This window comes from Canis lupus, chromosome 23, assembly GCF_003254725.2.
Source record: "Canis lupus dingo isolate Sandy chromosome 23, ASM325472v2, whole genome shotgun sequence".
Classification (NCBI taxonomy): Eukaryota; Metazoa; Chordata; class Mammalia; order Carnivora; family Canidae; genus Canis; species Canis lupus.
The window spans coordinates 3,856,605-3,882,963 of record NC_064265.1 but is presented as its reverse complement, the minus strand read 5'-3'; the positions used below and the strand labels follow the sequence as shown (position 1 = coordinate 3,882,963).

Here is a 26,359-nt window from a genome sequence, read left to right as displayed (position 1 = left end):
CTCTCTCTCTCAAATAAATAAAATCTTTTTTTTTATTAAGATTTTGTTTATTTATTCATGAGAGACATGGAGAGAAAGAGGCAGAGACACAGGCAGAGGGAGAAGCAGGCCCCACGCAGGGAGTCGGACGTGGGACTCGATCATCCGAGGTCTCCAGAACCACCCCTGGGCTGAAGGCAGTGCTAAACCGCTGAGCCACCAGGGCTGCCCTCAAATAAATAAAATCTTAAAAAAAAAAAAAAAAAAAGAATGGTATCATAGGTGAAATGTATGCCTCTCTGAGGTGGTCTGGAGAGCTGGATGGGACATGGAATCCAGGGTGGTACAATCTACGTTATCAAGAGCTGGTTTTCCAGAACACAACACCTTGGACAAGGGATGTCAGGGTGCTGTAGAAGGGATTCCCTCACACTGACCAAACACTCGCTTTGGATGGAGACAGACTCGACTGGAATCCAACCCCGCCTCTCATGAAATTTTCAATATTTTCATCTGTCAGATGGACTTGCTGCTGCCTGAGTGTGGTTCTGAAGATGGGGATAGAATGGAAGAACACATTCTCGCAAGGAAACCCCACTTCACCACCCTTGTCTTCTGGAGCCTTGACAGGCTGTGTCTGGGACAGTGGAGGCAATTGCCAACCCACATGATGTTTTATTAGGAACGATCTCACATTTCTTTCCAGAGCTTATAGCTGGGCACAGTCCTGGAGTATCATTTTATAAGTTGTTAGTAACTAGCAATGAAAGGAGGAGTAAAGTAATGAGAACATGAGTCCACGCAGACCCTCCTTCGCCCTGCGATATGCCTTAAACATCAAGTGCAGAACATCTAGACAAAAATGCTATGGAAAATGGTCCTAAATAAAGTTCTGGTCTCAGTTTGTCTCAACCCCGGGCGGCCTCCTACAGCTGGCTCAGTCAGCCAGAGCTTTGGTACTCCCTGGTGAGTCTCACATGTTTGTTATCAGTCTCAATGAGACAGGGAAAACAACTAGCATGAAAATATGTTGTAGATTAGTATCAAAAATCTTTCCTTTCTTCCTCCTTTAAAAACATTTACATCTTTTCTGTAAAGGATTTAAAACATGGGTGAGCAAAAAAGAAAAAGCAAACTCTCGAATGCTTACCACCCAGATACAATCAAGGAACACTTTGGTGTGTGTTGTTTCAGTCCTTTCCCGTGGGAACATAAGCATATATTGGTATTATGTGTGCAGTGTGTGCCTGGACGCCTGCACCAGACTACGTGGCTTCAAATCCTGTCTCCGCCATTTACAGCTGTGTGGCTGGGTAAATCAGGGAAGATGATAATGCATTTCCTCAGTTCTTGTGAGGGACCAGTAAATCAAACATATACTATGCTCAGAACCGGGCATGGTATCAGACAAGAGCTCAACAAATGAGAGCTACTGCCCCATGGCAGGACATGCATAGTCTGCAGTCACACGTCCTTATATATCCATGTATGTACCCTCACTCACGTGTAGGGGTGTCTACCAACATTCGTTCACACCTACGTTGTGTGGATAGGTGCAGTTCTTATGTCTAAACACAGAAAGCAGGACCGCATTTAAGTAATCTGCTTTTTTCACACAGCATATCATGAAAATATGACATATCTACATCATCAGTTTAGTGGCCACATAGTTGTCCCCCTGTGCAGAGGTGCCAGACTATGTACAGCCTCCAGGCTGGTCATTTAGGTTTTTGCATAATGGCTTTGAGTTGTATTTATGGGCCACCTAGTAGACATCACAGAAACACAAAAGGAAGTCAAATGAGGATCAGAGAAGTAGTAGTCCACTAGATCAAACCAAGACGATTTTCCATTCCTTTGAACCGCAGTTAGTGAAGTGGCTTATTCGACCCACTCAAGTCTAGTTATGATTTAAATCAGAGCCTATAATTTAATATCTGCTCAACATGCAAAACAGTATCATCATTTGAATACAAATTTTATTTAACAGAAAGACAACATGATTCCTCCAAAATAAAAATCAGGAACACCTTCAAAGCTTCCATTCCAAACTGTGTGCCACTGCCCTCATCATGCATTCATGGTGGCCCCTGCCAGTGGAGGCTTGGGCACTACCAGGCTGCCTGGAAACCTCAGGAGAAAATGCACACTCTAAATCTATTTTCCAGTTGAACTTTCCAGTGAGTGTTGGCATTACACAGGGGGATAGGTGAGGTACGTGCAAGGCTGAAACTCCAACGGGTCACAGTGTTTCATCATCAGACATAGTCCAGTCTCAAGTCTCGATGGGACAGGTCTGGAGGGGGATGACCAGGGGTTGGAGGGGCACCGATAACCGGCCTGTCCACAAACTCCACGGTGCACACTTCTGGGCCACTGTCACCACAGGGCGCGTGCTCCAGTTCCAGCACCATGATGGTGTTTGGGGTTGATGTCACCAGGATGTGCCGTGGCACAAACAAAGTCATCTGGGGGCCCCGTGCTGGCCAATATCGACCGAGGTTAAAGCCATTAATCCACACCTGACCCTGAGAGAGAGGGAGAGAGAAAACCATCAATCCCAGCTGTACTGACAGTCCTGAGGAGTCTGATGCACGGGGCAGGAGAGGCAGGAAATGCCCTCATCAAGGCACTCTCTGGCCACAGACCAGGCCTGACACCCAGGCTCCCACCAGTGTTGGTTCCTCTACCCTGCTGAGATGACTGGCCAAGTTGGGCAGGGGCTGGAAGGCAGAAAAAAACAAAAAGTTGCCCCAAATCCCTGTTCCTGCCTCAGGAGAATATATGTTCAGTTCTTCTGACTGGTCAATATTGTACAGTACTGGACGGCACTGTGGCAGTTTCACCAGGTTTCTGAATGCTGTCCTGGGTCCCGGGGGCCTGCTGCCCCCATATGCCAGCCCTTCACTGACTTCACAGAGAGGAGAACTGCAGAGCTGTCCCCCAAGATGGTGAGCTTTCCTCCTTCGCTCCCCTTCCCAGAGGCAAGTTTTAACCATGTTGTCTGCATGCACGGGATGAGCACATGCCCATCTGCAGCAGCTTGGGAACATGGGTTCCAGGAGCCACTGTCAAACATGGTGGGAAGGCCATGCTTGCTACCAGGAGCAGACATGATCCTACATACTTCCAAGGCCATTTCTGCAAGTAGGAACTCCCTCCCTCATAAAACTGAGAGCTAAGAAACCCCTAAAGAATAGGGTCCCCGTTTGGGTTTGTCTACACAGCTTTCACTACACGGGCTAGGGTTTGCTCACAGGCAGGACTTAACAGTTGGATGAACAAGTTGCATATTCTATTACAAAGTGTGTGGGGAGGGATCACACATGAGAAAGACAGAAAATATGAATATATGGAGATGAAGGAAGGAAGGAATAGAGGTGAAGGAGGGAGAAGTAAAGAGACTGCTATCCACAGTGGCCTGAATATACTGGGGCTGCCCTGGAGGTGCAGCCATGGTGTCACCTGCTGAGCCCTGACATCACCGTCCCTCGGCATCCTTCATGATACAGCTGCAGTCACTCACCTAGAGTGACTCAGTTGCTCACCTTGAGTATTTTTCAGCCTCCAGATGTCCCTTTTAGTGTCACTCCCTTTGAATGTCCTCCCTGGGTTCAAATCTTAGTCCTGCTACTTCCTGGCTACCAGACCTCAGACAGGTCCCACCCACGCTGGGGACTGGGGCCAGGAGAAGGGGGCAGTGCTGTCCAGTGGGCCGCATAGTGGCTGGATCCGGCCAGGGCCCAGGGAGTAGCAGTGCTCCTCACATTAACATAAAAAAGATCTTAGCACTCAGAGGCCTAGAAAAGGAGGCCAGTGATTGAAAACCATCTGTCTGTTGAATTAAGTCATTTAGAGAAAGGATGACAGTTTCACGATTCTCAGAACTATTTTACTCTTGTTTTTACCGCGGGATATGCTATCTCAATCCTTCCTACAAGGCATCGGCAATGACAGCCTTATCAGGTTTTTATCAGCTGAAGATCTGCCGGCACCTTGTTTTTGCAGCCGAAGAGAAGAGCAGCACTTTACTTTCGAGGCCCAGGGGGAGATGAGTTCAAAGGGGGAGCAGTGGGGGGGGCTCTGAGCAGCGCACACGAGGGGTGGCCTGTGCACACATGCTTTCCCAAATGTCTTGACCAAAGCCAAGCCAACTCCCAACCCAAAGACCCAAAGACGAGGGAGATGATGTGGAGGACTGATCCCTTCTCTTGCTTAAAATTCCCTCTTTTGAGTAGCTAAGGGACTGTCCCTCACATCCCTTGTGCCAAACTGGAAAGCTCGGAACCATTTCCCTGAATCCCCTTTGCCAGAGGGTTTGGGGTTAAAGTTGGTCAAAAGAGGACCCTGCCTGAGATTGGGCATGTGGAAGGGAAGCTGAGGCCATTGCTCCTGGAGGGTTGTCTCAGACACATGGCTGATGGAACCAGGGGCATCTGAGCCTATCCTCGGTCCTCCGTGTCTGGTTCATCTTCCTAAATGCTGCCTTGCAGACATGCTGCCTCACCAGGCAATAGTGCCAAAGCCCTCCTTGTGAGCTCCCCAAAGTACCACTCTGGCAGCTAGACTTGCTTCTGAGAGCCCCCGGGCCAGCTTGACCAACATGGCAAGGCTGCTTAGTGGTATAACTCTGGGATGGGGGAAAACTAGAGGGGGTGTGCAAGGTGAGATGCCCACATACTGGAGAACTATCTGGGTGGGCGAGGAGGCAGAGTTCATACAGGAGCAGAAGGCCCTCAGTAGGCCACAGGTGATCATTTGGGGTAGAAAAGAATAACTAGAGTAGGAGGTGCTGTGTCCGGAATTAAGGAAGCAGTTAGGAGAAAAATCCTATCCACCTTGATCAGCAATGAGGAGTGACGGTCTGGGGTCATGCCTGCCTGTCACAGTGCAGCCTGTGGAGATATGAGTATTCCCTAGTAGGAGTGAGACCTCACACAAATGTGCGATGAGCTACAAAAGCAGAAGTTGGAGAGAAGCTAGGGACTCAAAGGTAGACCACCTTGCTGCTGGGCAGAGCCTCGGTTCTAGAGTTTATCAAAGAAGTGTGGGGACCTGTGAGGAGGCTGCAGGAGTCTGAGACAGCATTGATCATGACTTTCTCTAGAAGACTAATAAAGCTATTAGATTTCTCTAATAGAGCTGTCAGGGCAGAGAGAATCGGAGACACTGTAGTCTGACAGTGTGGCCTTGGTTAATTCTAGAAAGCTATGAACTTCTTCAGGACAAAAATGTCTCTCCACTCCCAGCTCCTAACAGAATGGGCCTTAAGTGAAGTTTAAGGTGGCTTGGTTGCCCTTCCAGGACCGGAGAAAAGCATTTGTAAAGAACCTCCAAGGAATCTTGAAAGAATAGGTTACAGGCCCACAGCTCTGAAGCACTGCAGTTCAATAGAGCTTTTTGCAATGATGGAATGTTCCACATAGCCCAACGTGGCAGCTGTGTGCACATGGCAGTGGCTACCAAGGGCATGACATGTGGCTAATGTGAAGAGGAACTGAATTTTCACTTTTCATCAATTTATATTTAAACATCAACAGCCACGTGTGGCTAGCACAGCTGTGGAACGGCGAGGTACCTGGCATTTCATTGTCAGACCACAACATCTCTGCTGCAAAATGAAAATCAGACGATTTTTGTGCGATCTTGCCTCCGACCTCCTCCCCAGACCCCTGTGCCTACTTCCTTCCCATCCCGTCTGCGCTACCGTCCCCCTTGCCCACTCAGATCCCCACGGAACTCCTCCCTGTCACCTGGATGCATCACCTTCTCCCTCCTGCAGTAACTGTTCCCAGATCCCAAGCCTTCTGATCACAGAGATCTCAACCCCACCGTCACTTACTTCCTCAGGGAACAGGAGCCATGGTCATCCTCCTCAATCCTGTGCCTTTCTGTACAGGTCACACACTATCCCCTCAGGATCTTTTTTTCCTCCTACTTATTGTCATTGTTTGACATTTGTATCATTTGTTTGATTATTAGCTTATCTGCTCTTTCCAGCATAGAGTCTATGAAGGGAAAACTTTGTCCATCTTGTTCGCAATGAGACTCCCAGCACTCAGAAGAGTGATACTCAGTATATAATCTAATGGCACCTATTAGGGAAGACTGGCTGATAATTAATTCTGCCTGGGAAGAGATTCAAGGAAGGGGTGACTTGAAGTCCTACTGAAAGAATATTCCACGCTCTTCTGCTCCCACCTTAAGAACCTTAAGAATTTTAGAGAATCCTGTTCACTGGAAGAAAAATAAAATATTTGCATTCCTCCTTGATTAGCACTGTGATTTTTTAGTTGTAAAAAATTACTTTAAAAGAATCATGTTTAAAAAGATTCTATTAGGGATCCCTGGGTGGCGCAGCGGTTTGGCGCCTGCCTTTGGCCCAGGGCGCAGTCCTGGATATCCGGGATCGAATCCCACGTCAGGCTCCCGGTGCGTGGAGCCTGCTTCTCCCTCTGCCTGTGTCTCTGCCTCTCTCTCTCTCACTGTGTGCCTATCATAAATAAATAAAAGTTAAAAAAAAAAAAAAAAGATTCTATTAACGGGGATCCCTGGGTGGCTCAGTGGTTTGGCGTCTGCCTTCAGCAGGGGGTGGGGGTGGGGGGGGTGGGGGGGGGTGGGAAGACACCTGATCCTGGAGTCCCGGGATCGAGTCCTGCATCGGGCTCCCTGCAGGGAGCCTGCTTCTCCCTCTGCCTGTGTCTCTGCCTCTCTCTCTCTCTCTCTCTCTCTGTGTCTCTCATAAATAAATAAAATCTTAAAAAAATTATATTAAAAATATACTCACTCTGATTATTGTTTCTATTTAAAAAGTTATGTTAAAGTTATTGGGGGTAGGAGGAGAGTGTGCACATGTTAGTAAATGTGATATAAAAGTAGACTCACTCTCAATACAGAGAGCCCCACTGGGGCCAAACATTTCTAGCGTGAATACCAATGGCTTCTGGGGCTTCCTGGGGCTGTCCCAATTAAAATAGTTCTATGACAAAGTCTGACTTTCTCTGACCATGGCTTGACCCCTGGTGGAGTCCCCACTCTGCTATTATCACCAAGGTGATAATAGATCCAATAAATGTTAGGTTCCTGGAAATGTGTGACCTGCTTCTTTGTTAATCAGACAAATGTGTGTCTGTCTGTTTTAAAAGTTCTCTAAACACAATTCTCTCCTAAGAACTTAAAGCAAAAATTTCAATGCTGTTTTAAAGTCACAGTTTAAAATTTTTCAAATTTGCTCCAGTGTTCCTTCAAAAACAACAAACTCTGATTGAATGCTGACTTTGTCAAACTCTGAAAGAAGTCAAAGACAATTTGAGGACTTAAAGTGGAACAGACCAAGGTCCATTTCTCAAGGTTAAAAGGCTCCCATTACACACGATAAATGAGTAATTGAGATGTTAATTTGGGAGAAAGAAAAGAAAAAGAATTTTTTTAAAAAAAGGTAAAATAGGGAAGGGCTTGCTTAGATAAGATGATTAAAGAGATCTCACCACACTGCACTGCACAGAGAAAAAATTAATTCTCCCCTTGTTTTAGATCCAAAAGGGTCTACAGCTGATGTAAACCACCCTCCCTGCTTCCTCCTTGGTCTTGGAGTAATAAATAACTGTATGATCTCTCTGTATCTTATGACAGATCCAACTAGAATTAAAGCAATGAAAACATAAAACATTAGCATAAAAGATGAATCACTTCTTCCTTTTTTCAAATCCCACACATAAATTCCTTTCCTTCTGAGGCCCCAAAGTTCTAGCCCTGCTTGACCTTTTTAGGAGCACCTCATTTAACAGTGGGCATCATGCAGTCTCATGTATCTGGAACAAAGCTAAGAAATGGTGAGCAAAACCTGATTCCAGGCAGCCTTATATGTGTTACAAAATAACATGTGCTAAAAATTGCAAAGAGAACCACCCCCTTCAACTCAGAGCTTCTTTATACCTAATTTGTTTGTTACTAAAGTTTGTCACTAAATTTTTGTTACTAAATTCTTAAAACATTTTAAAATTTTATTTATTTATTTTTAAAGTAAGCTCTCTGCCCAATCTGGCGCTTGAACTCATGACCTCAAGATCAAGAGTTGCATGCTCTATAGACTGAGCCAGCCAGGCACCCTACCCTGTTTTGGTGCTAAATTAATATATATTGGTGGAAAGAAGTTTGATGATCTAGTTTCCAAGCTTATGGGACTTATGACTAGGAAACAATGAATTAGATGGAAATAGAATTTGTAGGAGGTAAAAATAACCATAAATTGAATTAGGCCAAAAAAAGTTTAAAAAGCAAATCAGATTCAGAATGAAAGCAGGGTCAGCTGTGCTAAGACTTGTGGCAGTTTGCAGAAATGGCTACAGTTCTCTGCAGCTCCCCCTGTCAAGAGACAGAATCTGTTCCTCTATCCCCTGAACCTGGCTGGTCTAGTGACTTGCTCTGGCCAAACAACATGGGAGAAGTGACTTGTGATTTCCGACTTGGGCCCTAAGAAGCCTCACATGCTGGCATTCTTCCTTTGAAAACTGCCAGATGCCATATGAACGAGTCTGGGACAGCTTGCTGGATGATGAGAGAGACATGGCCCGATCTCCTCTGTCACCTCAGTGGACAGATAGCTAACATCCAGGAACGCAGCCTCCGTGCTGACCAGAAGGGCATGCCCAGCTGAGACCAGCAGCAGAATGGCCCTGTTTGCCAATACCTGCAGTGATGAGCTGAATGAATGGCTGTGACTTTAAACCACTAAGGTGTGATGGTTTGTTATACAGCAAAAGCTAACTGATACATATCAAGGTGCATTAGCATGCTACTTTTCAGTAAAGGAAATGATGTTTATAAACCCAATTTAAAAACCATAGAGTCATTTTCCAGTATTCAGTTCCTCTTTTACTAATCAGTCACCAGATCCTGTCAGTGCTGCCTAGTGGTGTGTGTGCCCCTCTCAGGGTGGTTGTAAATGACTCAGTAGGAGGACACACGTGAGCACCCAGCACAGTGACATGCAGTAAGCTCTCAATAAATGCAGCTGCTGGTGTTATTTCTCAAGGAGGAGCCCTTCCCGCCACCCCCATTGCTACACCAAAGTCCTAGCTTCATTCCTTTTCCAGGGGCCATGTCTCCAGCAGAAGAACAGATGTCAGGGCTAATGAGGAGGAAGAGGTCTGTTTTAGATGGAGCGAGTTGGAGATGCCTGTGAGAGTGCCAACGGCAGGCCCACACTGGTGGTTGGATGTGGGTCTCTGGGTCTCAAAAGTGCTTAGTTGGAGCTGGGAATTTGGTTGCTGGTACATCCATGAGGATCACATCCCCTGGAAGTGTGAGAAGGGAGTGCAGGATCAAGTCCTAGGACTGCAGCATAGAAGCTGACAGAGAAGCCTGGAAAGGAAACCCTGGAGGAATTTCACACAGAAGTTAGAAGAGTTTCCAGGAAGGGAGTGGTTACTCACGTCAGATGTTACTTGTCAAGATGTTAAGTAAGACGAGGCTTGAGAAATGGCTGGGGGACATATCAACATGTGGGTGCTGGTGGTGTTGGTGAGAACAGCTTTGGAGGAGCGTGGGAGCAGAAGGTAGTTCCTCCCCCATGGCAATCCACTCGGAGTTAGTCCTACCGGCTGAGTCCTTTCCCAACAGCTCCAAACCTGGGACAGGTACCTCACCTCTGCATTCCCATTACAAGCACTGAATATATATGCTCTTTTTTTTTTTTTTTTTTTTAAAGATTGTATGTAGGGGATCCCTGGGTGGCTCAGTAGTTTAGTGCTGCCTTCAGCCCAGGGCATGATCCTGGAGACCCAGGATCGAGTCCCACATGGGGCTGCCTGCATGGAGCCTGCTTCTCCCTCTGCCTGTGTCTCTGCCTCTCTCTGTGTGTCGCTCATGAATAAATAAATAAAATCATAAAAAAATAAATATTGTATGTATGTATGTATTTAGAGGGAGCGTGAGCAGAGGGAGGGGCAGAGGGAGAGAGAGAATCTCAAGTAGACTCTGCACTGAGTGTGGGGCTCATTCTTACAACCCTGAGATCCCTTCAAAGGGCAGAATCTAATTCCTATCCCCAAAACAGGGACTGGACTCAATGACTCTCTTTTAACTAACTGAATGTGATGAATACTATGTGAGTTTCAAGGCTAGGTTATAAAAAAGGGTGATTTCTGCCTCTTTCTCTTTCCTGGATGGCTCCGTCTGGGAAAGCCAGTCGCCGCCATGTCATGAGGACACTCAAGCAACCTATGGAGAGGCCTGTGTAGAGAAGAACTAAGGCCTCCAGGCAACAGCCAGCACCAACCTGGCAGCCATGGGAGTGAGGCACCTTGGAAGTGGGTCTTCCTGAGCTAGTCAAGCCTTCAGACGCTGTAACCCTGTCTGACAGCTTGACTAGAACTTCACGAGAGAGCCTGCTCCAAAACCACCAGGCCAAGCTGGTCCCAAATCCCTGATCCACAGAAACTGTGAACTTAATAAGTGCTTATCATAGTTTTAAGCCACTAAATTTTAGGGTAAAATTTGTTACACAGCAATCGGTAACTATTATACCATATACCATAGCAACATCTTCACCTCTGTACCTTACTTCACATCACATCATCACATTTAATTTCTTCCTACTTGTTACCAATATCTGAAATTATAGCATTCAATTTTTTAATTTATTTTGATTGATTGATTGATTTATTATTTTTTTTAATTTTTAAATAAATGCTCAACCACTGAGCCACCCAGGCGTCCCGTGAATTTATTTTTAATTCAAATTATAGCATTTAATTATGAAGTCTTTCCCCGTAGCAATGCCCATGCCTATCCTGCTCACATGGTGAATGAAACCACCTTTCCAATTGTACTTTCTACCACTCCCTTCCTGACTCCTTCTGGGATGTTATCTATGACACCAAGCGATTCTCTGGATACCAGCTGCAGGTCCAACAATTCAATTATGACATCATCTACCTAGAGCTGGGATCAGATCCCATAAGACTGCCCTTACTTCAGATGCCAGTTGCAAGTCTGGGGCACCTATACTTCTGAACTACCAGCTACAACTTGGGGGTTCCTGTAACCACCTCCTTGGGTTCAATAATTTGCTAGAATGGTACACAGAACTCAGGAAAGCATTTTACTTACATTTACCCTCTTCAGGTGTACCTTCCATCACCTGAATTTGTTCACTCACCCAGAAGTTCTAGAGTTTTTACAAAGCTCCATCTCCAGCCCCCACTCCCTACCCCAAGAAGTCAGAAGTTAGGGGGTGGAGCTGAAGAGTTGCAATCCTTTAACTACTTGGTGTTTCTGGTGACCAGGCCCCACTGGCACTAGAAAGAACAAATGATGAGGGTGCTGGAAATTTCAAAAGCAAGACACAGAAATAATTTTAATTTATGAAGGGATTTCTGCCAGCCCTTTGTTAGAAATTCTTTTCTTTCATGATTTTTTTTACATCTTGAAAGAAGGAATTTTTTTTCCTTTAAAAAATAAAATTACTTTTAGTCAGTATTCTATTTTGCTTCTTAGCTTTCAAAGAATAATTCTGGTTGAGGAGAGTGGGACATTACTCCAGCCCTCTCCTCATCATGCTCTGTTATGCACCCAACCCTACCACGAGTGGCCAACACATGCGGGAAGGCAGTGGATATTGATACGAGACTTATGTGCACCATATGGAAGAGAGATAAAGAACACAAATCCACTGCATTGGCAGAACATTTAAGGTATGGCACACATGACACAGCTAGAACTCCGCCTATCTGAGGGAGCTTGTGGGCAGATAAGAGTTCTGTGCAGACAAAATGCTGGCCTGTGTCTCTTGGAAAGAGCAAAATTTATGCCTGACCACTTCCCACTGAAATCCCAGTTTGATGGTTGGGCATTTAACCAGAAAGCCACATCCTAATCAGAAGTGATTTCCTTAATCTCATGAATCACCCTTATCAGTGACTTTGTTCACTAAATCAAGGCAGTCTCTATCAAACTGAAGAGCACCAGCGCAGAGGCTGGCACAGGGCCACGGAGGAGGGTGCAGGAGGGTCAGTGTGTCCAGAGGCAGGGTCTTAGGAATGGCTCCAGCTTCAGATGTCATTCTGTCCAACCCTACCCCTATCCCTCCACCTGCCAAAGTGCTCATTCTCCCAAAAGTCAGAACTCAGTGCTCTGTGGAGGATGAGTTCTCTTCGTTCCACATCTGCTGATTATTCAGAACCTCAGGAGCTGGCCTAGGTCTGTCCTCATTAACAGGGACCACAGTTGACCAGAAAATAATAGAAAACAGTATGCACTGTTTTATGTGTATGTCCTCTGACCTTCGGACCCATGCAACCCAGGTCTACAAATCCCGTGGATAGGCCCTCTTGTCTGCTTTATTGAGAAATACTTCACACACCATACAATTCACTCAAGTGTACAATTCAGTGGCTGTGAGAACACTATGGAGCTTTGCAACCATTACTGCAGTCAATTTTAGAATATCTTCATCACTCCAAACAGAAACCCTGCAGCCTTTAGTATTCATTCCCTATCCTCCCTCCCAACCTGCTCCTTTCCCTACTCTAGGCAACCACTGATTTTTCTGTGTCTATAGATTTGACTATTCTGGACATTTCATATAAATGGAATCTTCCACATGTTTGGTTTGTGATTGGTTCCTTGCATTTAACACACTTTCCAGGTTCATCCAGTTGTAACATATATAACTACTTCATTTCTTTTTACTGCCAAATAACTTTCCTTTACTATATATTAATAAACATTTTGTTTATTCATTCATCAGTGGATGGACATTTGAGCTTTTCCACCTTCTCGTTGATTTTGGATAATTTTGGATAATGTTGCTGTGAACATCTGTGTACTAGTTTTTGAGTGGACATGTGCATTAGATGGGCTTTTGGGGTTCTAAGCCTTCTGACATATTTGTAAATGGCGCATGTCTATGGACCTTCCAAACATGAAGGTGTAGAACACCCATCAAATTGACAAAATTGGTGCAGAGCCCCCGTCTGCACAAGTTCCTCATCGGCCTTGCAGGTCCTGCACCTTGCTGCCTGCCCTTCCACGTGGGCCTGCAAATTGGGCAGATGTGGGGCTCAGGGAGCGGTTCCACCACCTACTTCTGCTCCTCATGCAAGGTCCTTACATCTCTTGACCTGCTCACCTGCAAACTAGAAGTAATAACAGGACATCCCACTCCACCTGCTCTTTTGGTAATTACAGAGGTAGTGTCCTAAAGTGTTGAGCACAACGCCTGGGTCAGGCACTCTTGGGTGTGACACCTTTATGACCCTGGCCAAGGTGAAACCCCTCAGACTTCCAAAGATGTCTCATGCTTTTCCATTTCTGCACCTTTGCATCTATCATTCTTCCACTTGAGATTCCCTCCCTGAAAAACTCCCTCTGACTCTGGGGAAGGGCTGTCCACCTGTCAGGTCTGCTTCACTTGAGCCACCCCACTCTTTATCAGGTTGTCTTTCTGCTTTGCATCTCCTGAAAGTTCTTTCTCTGAAAGCACTAAACTGATGCCGCCTGGTGAACAATGGCTTTCATCTGCCTTGGCCCTGTATCCACAGCCCCTTGCAAAGCCTCTCATCACCAACAGGGCTGCCTGAGGGCCTATACTCCTCCTACTTGCTTTTTTCCTGGGGTGGGGGTGGGGGGTTGCTCAGCAACACAGCCACCTGTGCACCCTTCCACCCGAGAGAATTTACAGAGCAACCAGGTCCTGGGAGGTGAGCAGGATGGTGAATAAGCTGAGCACTTTTAACAAATGCCCTTTCTGAAGCTGGGTGGGTGAAACCGTGGTGCCAGCCTAAGTGTGATGAGCTCGGGTGGGGCACTCAGGTGGGCGGGGATGGTTCTTTCCTGGACTAGAGTCTAGGAAGGTTTCTTAGAGGAGTTAATGCTGGTCTTGGCAGGTGAATATGTGTTGGGTAGTGTGAGAGAGTGAAAAAAGCATGAACAAAGGACACATGTGACCCAGCAGGATACCAAGAGGAACAAGGAGACAAGGAAACCTGGGAAAAAGGAGGGAGCAAGGGAAGAAGAACAAGCCTGCTGGCTAAAGTGCAAAGATCCAGAGAGGGTCTGACTTTGCTTCTGGGTCTCAGAGCACCCAGACGTCACTTCTTGGTGGGAACCTGGAAGGTGATAGAAAAGACTGAAAGGCTGCTAAAATGCAGGATCCGGGCCTGGAGGAAGAAGGTGTGGAGAGGATTCAGAGCTCTGACTTCCTCCTCTGGCCACTGGGCAGGAAGTGAGGGTACAGGCAGAGATAAGTCTGACAGGAAGCTGAGGGAACAAAGGAGTTACACTTGATAGCAGTCAAGGAGGGTGAGTGGGTGGGGAAGGAGGCTGGTGGCTTGGCTTAGGGGAGAGATGAAGGTTAGAAAGACCAGCTGGGGAAGGGGGTAGAGAGACCAAAGACTGCTAGGCCCATTGGGGGCCTCCAGGGCTGGAGAGTGCGGGGATCAGGGGCCCTGATGAGCACTCTAGAGAGCCCCCCACCTCCTGCAGTGCTCAGCCACTGGTGAAGGAGCACAGACCAATGGTGGACCCACTCAAAATAGAGAATGAAGGACGCCTGGGTGGCTTAGTGGTTAAGTGTCTGCCTTCAGCTCAGGGCATGATCCTGGGGTCCAGGGATCAAGTCCCACATCGGGCTCCCTACATGGAGCCTGCTTCTCCCTCTGCCTATGTCTCTGACTCTCTCTCTCTCTCTCTCTTTCTCTTTCTCTCTCTCTCTCTGTGTCTCTCATGAATAAATAAATAAAATCTTAAAAAAAATTAAAGGATGAAGAAGGAGACAGAGTGGAAGGTCAAGGGGGCCGGTTCTTTTTAAAAAAGAACAGGGATGATCTCTAGGCTGGATAGGGAAGAGTGGTGGCCTTAAGGGTAGAGAGTTTCAGGTCATCAGTAAGATCCAAGAACAAGCTGGGGAGGCATGAGAGTTTGGGGGATAGAAACACATAGCAAGAGACAGGATATCACAGCTCAAGATTCTGGAGGTATGTTCACCAAGATATACCATATGCTCGGTCATGAAACAAGTTTCAATAAATTTAAGAAGACTGTGGAATTGTGGTGACACAATTGAATTTTGGAACATTTCCAACACCCCAAAAAGAAACCTACTACTTGCAGTTATTCTCCATTCCTACCATCAGCCCCAGACAACCATGAAGCTACTTTTTGTCTCTACAGATTTGTCTTTACTGAACATTTGATATAAATAGAATCCTACAACATATGGTCTTTTATGCCTGGCTTCTTTTACTTAGTGTGTTTTTTCAGATTCATCCACACTGTAGCTTGTATCAGTAGTCTGTTCCTTTTTACTGTGGAACACTATTCCTTTGTATGGATATACCACCTTTTCTTTACCCATTCATCAGTTGATGGACATTTGAATTATATCCAGTTTGGGGTTATTATTATGCTCTGAATATTTGCATAGACGTCTTTAGGTAGATAAAGGTAGATTTCTCTTGGGTATACACCCAAAAGTGGAACTCCTAGTCCTATGGTAATTCTGTTTAACCTTTGAAAAAACCTCCAAAACCATGTTCCAAAGTGTTTGTGCCATTTTACATTCCCACAAGTGATGTAGGAGAGTTCTCATTTCTCCGTATCCTTGCCAACATTTGTTATTGTTCATCTTTTATTATTATAGCCATTCTAGTGGGCGTGAAGTAGTATTTCATTGAAGGTTCTGATTTATACTTTTCTGACAATTAATAATGTTGAGAGCATTATGCATCTTTTCAGGTACTTAGCCATGTGTATATCTCCTTTGGTGAAATTTGAACATTTTTTGATTGGGTTGTTTACCTTCCTATTATTGAGCTGTAAGAATTCTTGATGTATTCTAGAAACAAATTCTTTGCTAGACATATGATTTGAAAATATTTTCTCCCAGTCTGTGGCTTGAGTTTTCTTTTTCTTAATGATTTCTTTTGAAGAGCAAACATTTTTAATTTTGATGAAATCCAATTTATCACTTTTTCCTTAAGGATCATGCTTTAGGTGTCAATGTAACAAGTCTTTGCCTAATCAAAGGTCATTCAGGTTTTCTTCCTTTTAGAAAAGTTTTATAGAAGAATTAAATTAGAAATCAGTAAAAGTAAGATATGCTGAAAAAACCCTCACAAATATATGGAAATTAAATAACAATTATCTATGAGTTTTTTTTTTTTTTTTTTGAGAGAGAGTAAACACAAAAGTGGAGGGAGAGAGGGAGAGAGAGAATCTTAAGTAGGCTCCATGATCAGCACAGGACATGGGGCTCAATTCTAGGACCCTGAGATCATGACATGAGCCAAAGTCAAGATTCAGATGCTTAACTGACTGAACCACCCAGGCACCCCCAAAAGGGCACTTCTTAAGCAAATGTGTGCATCTTTTATCCTCTACTCTTCCAGCTATTTACCTGCTTTTCTCCTCTTCTTCAGAGTCAAAATTCTCAAAATGAATGTTTATATTCAGGTATTCAAATTTATGTTCACAAGTTTGTTTCTTTACCTTATACTCCTTGGGAGTATATAGTACAGCCTATGGATGCTTTGCTCCACTGGCATATACTTCCTGAGGGTCCCAGTGAGCTCCTTGTTACGAAATCCAGTAGAAGAGCTTCTGTCTTTCTCACATTCATCCCCTCAGCAGTACAAATGTCGGTTTTCCTTCTCACTCTCTGCCCACCATGTTTGTACCCCTTTTCTTTTTTTTCTGTATCCTTTCTCTTCAGAGGATCTCCTCCAACCCATGTCTTCAGTGACCATCCATACACAGATGATCTTATACATATATTCCCAGCTCAGATCCATCCTCTGGCTTCTCCCTCCACAGATATCACAGCCCTCTTCCAATATCTTCTCTCAGCTATTCTCAAAGGCCTCTCAAACTCAATCTATCCAAATCCAACTCACAATCTCCCCCCTCCTAGCACATGTCTTTTTCTGACATTTCTTCTTTCAATAAATGGTACCATCTTCTCAGCCACCAAGCTGGAATGTAAGAGTCATCCAGGATATGTCCTTCTCTTTAAATCCTGATATCCAATCCATCATTACAACTCACTGATTTAACTTCACACATCTCTTAGATAGTTGATATTATCTCCATCTTGTCTACCACCATCCTAGTCTCACACTGAGACTATGGTCCAGCTGCCTAGATAGCTTCCCAAAATCCACAGGTACTCTCACCCAACCCTATTCTGCACCCTGGTATCAGAGAAGCTTGTCCCATCACAATCACATCATGGCACTCTCCCGCTTCAAAGGCTCTCAACACAAAGACAAAACTTTAATGTAGTTTAATTGGCCTAGTCCAATCTCATCTCTACCAACTTTCTAGTCTCTTCTCTGAACCACACTCCACACCTAAACCCTATGTTTGGGTCCTTTACCAGTTCCTCATGCTCCTCATTCCCCCTCTAACCACATGGCCTTTGCACATGCTATCTTCTTTGCTTGGAACATGTTTCCCTTCCCCTTTTGCCATGTTAATTCCTTTTTTTTTTGTTAATTCTTTCTTATCCTTCATATCTTTGTCAAGCATGACTGTCACAGGGAAGGCTTCCCTGATCTCCCTGACAAGGTCAAATGCCCCAATTATTATCAACTCCTGTATTTCTTCTTAGCACGTATTGCAGCTGCAGTCTTGTCATTTAATTTGGGTGATTGTATGATATGGGTCTGTCTCCCCAACTAGTGTGTAAGTTCCATGAGGGCAAGTCCCATAGCTGGTTTGGTTCATCGTTGTATCCTTAGCACCCAGCACAAAGCTTGGGTACATAGTGGCCACTGAAAAATACTTGTTGAATGAATAACTGAGTCATGGTAAGGTCACCCTGGATGAAAATAGGACTGAAGTGAAGAAGACAACGGTGAAGGAAGACATGTGAACACCTTCAAAGAATAAAGGGAGGGAGGTGACCAGGCTGTAAAATGGCCAAGGAAGAGCTGAAGATCATGGAGACAGTGGTGGATGCCCCCAGGGTGCAGGGCTGTATGAAGGTGGGGTGTTGTGGAGTGTAGGGGGAGGCATGGACAAAAGAAAAATAAGTTCTCCCAGTGATTCATCCCTTTGCTTGGACCAAATTTTCTTCAAGATAAAGAGAAAGTGTCCCTCATAATCAGTGTCCAAAGGAGCTATGGTTTTTCTTAAAGGAAGGAGGAAAGTCATCATTTTCTCAAGGAAGTTGTCAGTCAGTGAAAATGGGGCAGATGCTATACATTCAAGCTGGCCATTGCATTCCTGAAGATCTGCCATGGTTCCACTACTGAGGAATGGGTAAACTAACACAGAAAGCCCCCACTCCCAAACTGTTACACAACATCTCATTAGCAGTTCTTTTTTATTCTTTATCAGAAGCTAAAAGCAGATGTTTGAGGCCTGAATTAAAACACTTTCCATGAAGACACGTACCTTGGTCCATCCAGGAAACTGGATAAAGGTGTCCTGGGGCAAGTCTGGGATCCCACTGGGAATAGAGAAGTTCCCCATATAAAAGGCCGGGAGCGTGTAGTTAGACGAGCGGTGGGCAAAGGTTTTATCATGGCGGCCATTGTTAGGGCCATGCCAGCCTCCCAGGTGGCTGCGTACTGCATCCTCAGTGTTCAACGGGAAGATCATCCAGTTTGTGAGGATACTGGACCCAAGGGTCAGGTTAGAAATAAGGCCCTGTAAAGGAGAAACTGAGCAATGAGCTAGGGTGGGAAGTAAAAGGCTTCAAGTGTCTTTGTGTCCCTACGCTGAATTCTTGAGAAGAGCAAACCAGGACATGAAACACCAAGAGTAAATGAGACTCAAATTGTGTGTGTACAATTTGAGTCTCATTTTTGAGCCTGAGGCCAGAGCTTTTGACCCCATGCCCCCAATCTTCAGTGTTCGGTTCAGAGTCATTGCTGGATGGAAGGAATGAGTGGATTCAGGAATACAGAAGAACATTTAGCCACTGTAGGAAGGGCTGGGGGGACAGACTCTGCCCCTTCATATAACCAGGAGCATGGCCATTCCATTGGAGTGTGATTGCCCTGCCTCTGAGTGGCACCAAGAGGGTCAGGAAATAACCCCACACATGGGTTTTGTCCTAGAGAGGGGGGGTACCATCAATCTTTCCATGTGGGGGCCTTCTCTCCTCTAGGTGGTGAGCTACATGGGAGAAGCCTGTACCTCAACATCTTTCCATGCCTCAAAGTGCCTTGCAGAGCATCTTGCAGAGTATGACCTTACCAAACATTTGCTGAATAATGCTCTAAAAATGTTTTCCTCAGGCAAACATTTGGGCTGGGGCTAGACACCTGGACACAGGGTAACCAGAAGGGGTAAGAGAGACCGTGTACCAAGCGAAAAGCCTATTATTCAAGACTTCGTCCTGGATTGTCCACATCCAGAAAACAGAGCCAATCAAATACTAAGCTGGCTTTGTCAGCAACAGGGTACCTTTTGAAAGCTAGGTGGGTCTTTAAAGCAAGGGAGAAGCAGGGTGCAGTAGCTTCCTCCTTCTGTTTCTTTCTACAGGGTGACTGAACCTGAACACAAGAGAAGGGTTCTCTTTGCAAAGCACAACTTTCTCATCACCTGCAGAGGAAAACAGGTCTTCAAAATAGCCCAACTTTGAAGTTGCAAAACAAATCACAGTAGGTTTACCCGCCAAACTTGGCAAAGTGTGCATGCTTTTAAAAATCGCTTCTATGTGAACAGGGCTGGAGGAGAAGAATGTATATATGAGAGTTTTTAAATGGGTTTGCAGAAACTTCCTTAGGTGGCACAGGCACGGCCCCATCAACCTTTGAACCTCACTCCTGACAGTGGGGCTGGTCCTACCTTAAAATCATTGATATATCTGCCATAGTTCACACGTCCCATGTTCTCCACCAGCAGGTCCAGAGTGGCTCCAGCCTTCCCGGTTATGTTCAGAGTGATGACATTACTTCGCTCCATGACTCCCTGGGGCACCTGTGGGGTTAGAGACCAGTGGGAATTAACTGGTGTGAGAAATGCAGCAGAACCCAGCTCCCTCAGCTGTCACACTCATTTTGCTGTCTTGAAGTGTCACTGGACTCCAGAGGCAATGCTCTGAAAGCCCCTTTGCCCAAATCACCAGCCAGGTGATCAAGTTCCTCTAAACACTGCTTCCTAAGCAGGCGACTCACCAGCTACGGCTCAGAACAAGGGAAGATCTAGGCTGGCTTCCTCTGCTTTGGGATGTTTTGCTGCACATCCATTTTTAATAGGAAAGGAATGGAGAAAATTCAAGGAAGGGATTCGATTCCTATCACAGGACCTGCTTTGTATTCTTACAGCACAAAAGGCAGTCATAAAAGGTGGCTTCTAAGCAACGTGGAGAAATGAGACAAAATCAGATAGATGAGATAAAATCAGAGAGTTAGGTGGAGTAGTCTCACCTCAAAATACCTGATAATGGTGCATTAACCATGTAAATTGTATAATAGAGTGAGAAAAAAGCCAGTTTTTTTTTTTTTTTTTTTTTTTTTTTAGCAGCAACATATTCCTAACTTTTTGAAAGGGGAAGGTTTTGTTTTGTTTCTTTCTTTAAAAAAAAAAAGTTACATTGACTACAATTCAGTAAGATGATCCCTAAAATGGAATTCAAAAAAACAACTGCTAACACTATACACACGGGCAATATACATATAATGTCCTAGAAACTTGCTCCCACTGAAATGAAAGCCTTTGATCACAATAGAATGGAAATATTTTAATTTAAAATTTCCTGAACAAATTTCTGCAGTTAGAAAAATCTCTTCCTGTGTTTTTTCACATGATTATTTCAGTGGAAGGGATGGAAACCCTCCAGTGTACCTTTGCTGTGTTGGGAGATAAAGGTCTTTGTATATTGTAGCTATAATTATAATTCTCTAGAAGAGAATTTCTCATGCAGGATGAAGGCATAGGGTTAAAGGGATCCCTGCTCCAGCATGTACCACACAGACCCTGTCCTTAAAGAGCAAAGGCCACATGGCTGATGTTCTGTGACCAGGCGGAGAGGATGGCATGGACTAGGGAGACTAGGAAGGTTTAGGAGAAGAGAGGGTACTTGAGTGTACCCCTCCGGGTTCAGATGGGCGAGGGGGTGTGTTCCAGGTGGAGGGAGCATGGGTGAGGCCACATCAGCCAGCAAGGACCACAGCTGAAGGACACCAAGAGGAGCAGAGCCTGAGTTTGGAAAGGTAGTCAATAGCTTTGAATGCCACATTACCAAGCGCAGACCACACATTGCCCCACTGGGGCAGACAGGCACAGCTCAGTGACAATTCTTACCCCATCCACAGAGACATAGGCGCGGTCATGGACTCCACTGAGGGGTGAAGACAGGGGTGTGGGGTCACTGCAGTCTTGAGGAAGTGTTGTTCGGTACATCACAAAACCGAAATACTGGTGAGAAAAAGATGTAAGAAAAACACATCACTCTTTGAAAGATAGCTTGGTTGCCTCGAATCTGTGTGAAAGCGGTGTTTCTAAACTCATAAAGAAAATGTTTCCTCAGCCTCTCACAAAAATTCAGTCTGAAAAAAGGGAACTGGCTTAAATTTTTGTATCATACTCTATCAGAGTAGTAAGAGCAAGGAACCTAGAAGAACACTGTATCAGCATCCCTTCCCTACGTGAGGAAACTGGACCTTGGAACATGTTAAATGATTTGCCCAGAATCACTCAGGTGGCTCCTATCATACATATCAGAAGGTCATGTTACCTCAAACATACAACACAACACAACAAAAAAAGACAAACATGGGCACTGGTTGGCTCAGGGGGTAGAGTGACTCTTGATCTCAGGTTCATGAAGTCAAGCCCCACACTGGGTGTGAAGATTACTTAAAAATAAAATCTTAAAAAAAAAAAAAAAAAGACAAACAACAACAAAGCCAAGAATGTTCGGTAAGACATTTTCCAGGTTCTTGGGCTAAATGTGCTTTCACATACAAAACAAGAGTCAATCAGAAACTGTTTAACGTGGAGGGCTGGGGGGTGGTGGGGACAGATATAGTGAGAGGTGGGGGTGTGACCTGTTGCTAAGTCAGAAAACAGTGGTATAGATACTGGTATCCCTGGTCTGAAAGGAAGGCCCCAGACTATCAGCCCCAGCAGCAACAGCACCCATGGCCTCAGCTGGTGATGTTCCCATTGTGGATACTAGCCAGGGTGAGTTGGATCAGACCTTGCCATACAAGAGCATCCAACAGACATCTGGCATGTTGGACAGAGAAAATGTTTCTCATATCTAGGGCCCAGAAAGCAAGGGAGTGCATCTCAGCAAATGCAAAGGTGATTTGGAGGAACTGAAACACACACACACACACACACACACACACACACACACACACACACCAAATACGCCAACCCATGTTCCTGTATTGCAGGAAAGGGCTGAACTCAATAAATGTCACTGGGGTCACCACCCAAGGCTTCATACACAAGGGCGCCTCCCCTCCCAGATTTCCCAAATCTCCATCTCTTGTTTTTTTTTTTTTTTTTTTTTCTTTTCCAAGTAATCAAAGTGGTAAGTCCCAACTCAGAGGCTGAGGGACACACTGTGAAGGGCTTCCTAGAGGGGAGTGGAAGCTGCAGACCTCCCCAAGAAGGTAGCTGAGGCTGTGAGGTGCGGGGTGGGGCGGGGAGAGGTGGGGCAGCTGCTGCAGAGGAACCCTACTCCCTGAGCCTTGCCCTTCATGGATTTCGCTGGAAATAAACATTCAGTGGTCTTGCCCCAGACTGAAACAGCCAGGGCCCAGGGAGGCCCCCAGTCCTAGAGCACTGCCATGGCCAGAGGTCACAAAGCAGAAGGGTCTGGCAAAGAACAATGAGTACAAGTGTCTCTACATTAACCTGGGACTTTACTTCCTAGGTTCCAACTGTCCCAGGGACCATGCCTTGTCCGTGGTGCTCCGCTGCTAGGTGGAGAAGGTGGTTGCATTTTCTAGATGAAGATATGGATACATAGCTGGTGTTGGCTGGAACTAGAGCAGGAATTCTACCCAGCGTTAATGAAAGGGGGGGTTTAATTACTCATTTTATTGACCACAGAGTTGTTGGAATAAACCAGAGTTGTTAGAATAAAGTCACAAGTGTAAGCAGTCACCGGGGGCAAAATACACTAAACTAAGATTAGAGATGTTATTGTTTTATCACCTTATTGTTCAGACACCTTCCAGAAGGGGATCTCCACAGAGGATCAGTGAAGGGGGTCCAGATAAGTTTCTATTTCAAAAAATGGAGCTGAATTCCCAACTAAGGGTTCAAACTTAACCTCACAACAAAGGGACAAACTGACCTCATGGGCACCCTGGCACAGAGCTCTGAGAAGGACACATTGCCTTTGGCACGTTCATGCCAAAAACATGTTACTGCATCTAATCAGTGAGGGGCAGTCTACAAACAACTGACCCAAACTCCTCAGAAATGTCCACACCATGAGAAAGAGAGAGAGTAAAAATAAGACTTAGTAACAGTCACAAATGAAAGAAGACCAGACATTCTAAGTAGTTGCAATGTGTGATCATGAATTGGAAACTGGATTGAAAAATAGTTAGCTATAAAAGGACATTATTGGATACTTGACTAGAGAATGCATATTAATGTTAAAGTCCTTAAGTATGATCCTGTATTGTGACTATGAGACAGTGTCCTTTATCTCAAAAGATATATTCTGTTATATTTAGGGATGAAGTGTCAGGACATTGACAACAAAGTTGAATGGTTAAAAACAAGGCGATTGACTGCAAACATACACACAGAGGCAACTGCTAACACTTAGTGAATCCAGGTGAAAGCTGTGTGAGTGCAAATTATACTTTTCTTGCAACATTTTTAGATTTGAAAATTTCTGAAATAGAAAGTTGGGGAAAAAATTTTAAATAAATGCCTGGTTGGTTCAGTTGCTAGGACATGTGACTCCTGATCTCAGGGTCATGAGTTTCGGCCCCATGCTGGACATGGAGGCTACTTAAAAAAATAAAAAATAAAATAAATATGAGGCAGTGCCTGGGTTAACCACATGCACACATGCATACACACTGACACACACACGTGCTCTGCTCTCTGTTCTCTTCAACAGCAGGAAAGAGAACCTAATCTATTAAGAATACAGTTCCTATACCTTGGAGCTAACAAGAACAAATAATTTGACTTTTGCATATTAAAACAGTGGTTTTCCTCTAGTAATAAAGATTAACTATATTAGAAATGCACCCAGTTTATAGCTTGCACTACAGAATTACGTTGAATCAGGTTGGGTTACTACCTATTTGAGTGATAAGAAACAGGGAGGTGGGGAGATAGGAAAGATCAACTCACCATGCCATACTTTTTTTTTTTTTTTTTAAGATTTTATTTATTTATTCATGACAGACACAGAGAGAGAGGCAGAGACATAGGTAGAGGGAGAAGCAGGTTCCCTGCAGGGAGCCCAATGTGGGACTGGATCCCAGGACCCAGGGATCACACTCTGAGCTAAAGGCAGACACTCAACCACTGAGCCACCCAGGCACCCCCCACTACACCATAGTTAAAGCTGAAGAGAGCCTGGGAATCTGTGGTGATTTCCCCTAGGATCTGATTTATCTGCCTATGGTTCTGGTCCATGCACTCAGAACTGGCTCTGCGAGGCAGTGCAGAAAGCGCATTTTTTTAAGTAGAGAAAGCAAGGGTGAAGCATCACCTTTGAAGGCCTACCTGTTTCACCTGGATAAACGTCAAGGGATAAAGGCTGTTTATGGGCCCAGGCGGACACAGAACATTCAGGGCCTCCTCCACCGTCTTTAACTGAAAAGAAACCAAAACATCATTCACTCACTGTCACCCCTCCCTGGTAACCACAGTGGAGGGTAATGCCATTTGCAAATTATCAAAGCTATCAGTGGATTTGCCCAAATCCTTGACTAGACCTAATGGTTCAGATTCCACTCTTGCTGCCCCTACCCCAGGCACCCTCAATCATGCCTATCCATGAGTCAGGGGACACTTGATGAAAAGTAGCTGATGGTAATCGGAAGGTTTCAAGCATACCTATTTGCAAATACAACCTCCTTTGTATAAAAGGCCTTTAAAATGAATGAAAACCAAGGCTCAGAGGCTGCTCCCTTTGTAAGACCTTCCCCAGCATCCCCAAGGTAAGCAACCATGACTGTGCCTTCCTCTGAACTGATCTGGGATCTATTTACTATGTCTGCATCCATGACTAGTTGATTACCTTTACGTCCTTGCCAGACTGTCCGCTCCTTAAGGGCAGGGTCTGTAGGGTGCAGTGTCACCCAATACCCAGTCCATAGCAGAGACTCAATAAATGCTTAGTATATTCAGTCCAAATGACGGTGTATTCTTGTACTTCAGGATGCTTATTCTGATGCAGTAGCAAGAATGCTAACAGCTTCCAATCACTGAGTGCCTACCAAATGCCAGGTCAAAGCACACCTTGCTGAACCTTCGAGCCACCCAAGGAGGCTGCCCTCGTCCCCATGTTAGGGATGAGGAGACAGGTTTTCAGAGAGACTCACTGGAGCAATGGCAGAGTCAAGATTTGCAGTGAGGTTTGGCTCCGAACCCAGGACTTCCTGTGACATGATCCTGGTCAGTAATTTTTATAAATACTTCTCGGGGTTACCTGACCTTGCTGATGTGTGGCATCAAGGAAAGCAAAATCTTAAGCATAATTCTATCAATTTGGCTATTCAATGGATGTTTTTCTACCTGGACAGCTGAAGAAATTCAACTCATGGTACAAGGTTTAATCCTATAAAACCATGTCTGACATAAATTCAGTTATATGCTAATTTGCTACCTTAAATTGTATACATTTAGCTAATAATGAAAAGCTATTTCTGCTCACACAATTTTCCTTCATGGTAAACAGAATGTATTTTTGGTACTAAGCTCAGTTTTGTTTTCTTTCTCTCTCTCTCTCATTTTTTTTTTTTTGCTGTATTAAATATTTGCAGTTATTTTCTGTTGCATAAAAATAAATGTCTCTCAGCTCTAAAACCAACCAACCTTTTCCTTAAGTAGCAGCAACAATGAAAAAGTAGAAGGTGCTCCCCCTTCTGAAGTGTGATTAAAGTCTGATTAAACTAAATAAAGATTCCTATCAGGCAGACAGACCACAGTCTTTGTAGAATGTAACACACGTATCTGACACTAGGTGGAAAATGTTACAAGAGCTCAACCAACCATAATATCAAAGGGCTTCAGGAACGGAAAAATTATACAATCATGTTTGGCATTTGGTTTAAAGATAAAAACTTACGCTATTTTAGAATATCAAGATTCTTAAGAAATATGTAACTGCTCGTGTTTTTTTTTTTTTTTTTTTTTTTCTTGTGAGTTAACAGATGTAGGAGTTAGGGATTATAAAAGGGGAAATCCTGAAGACAAAGATGGTCAAAACAAA

At 44.7% G+C, this 26,359-nt stretch overlaps 1 protein-coding gene and 1 long non-coding RNA gene across 2 annotated transcripts in view; one reads left to right on the top strand and one right to left on the bottom strand.

Annotated features, from left to right (window-relative positions):
* Positions 1-1,940: 1,940 nt before the first annotated feature.
* The window catches only part of GLB1 (galactosidase beta 1), an 80,555-nt gene continuing 56,136 nt past the window's right edge, over positions 1,941-26,359 (bottom strand). The window contains exons 12-16 of the mRNA XM_025461415.3: positions 24,649-24,738; positions 21,238-21,351; positions 19,780-19,911; positions 18,379-18,633; positions 1,941-2,507 (exon numbers count right to left, since the gene is read on the bottom strand). Coding sequence (XP_025317200.1) covers positions 2,238-2,507; positions 18,379-18,633; positions 19,780-19,911; positions 21,238-21,351; positions 24,649-24,738 — 861 coding nt within the window. The 3' untranslated portion in view covers positions 1,941-2,237. The remainder of the gene's footprint in view (positions 2,508-18,378; positions 18,634-19,779; positions 19,912-21,237; positions 21,352-24,648; positions 24,739-26,359) is intronic.
* Positions 10,928-25,600, top strand: LOC118352071 (uncharacterized). Its single transcript, XR_004808559.2, has 3 exons — positions 10,928-11,675; positions 19,474-19,592; positions 25,306-25,600. It is a non-coding gene; the product is annotated as an uncharacterized LOC118352071 (long non-coding RNA).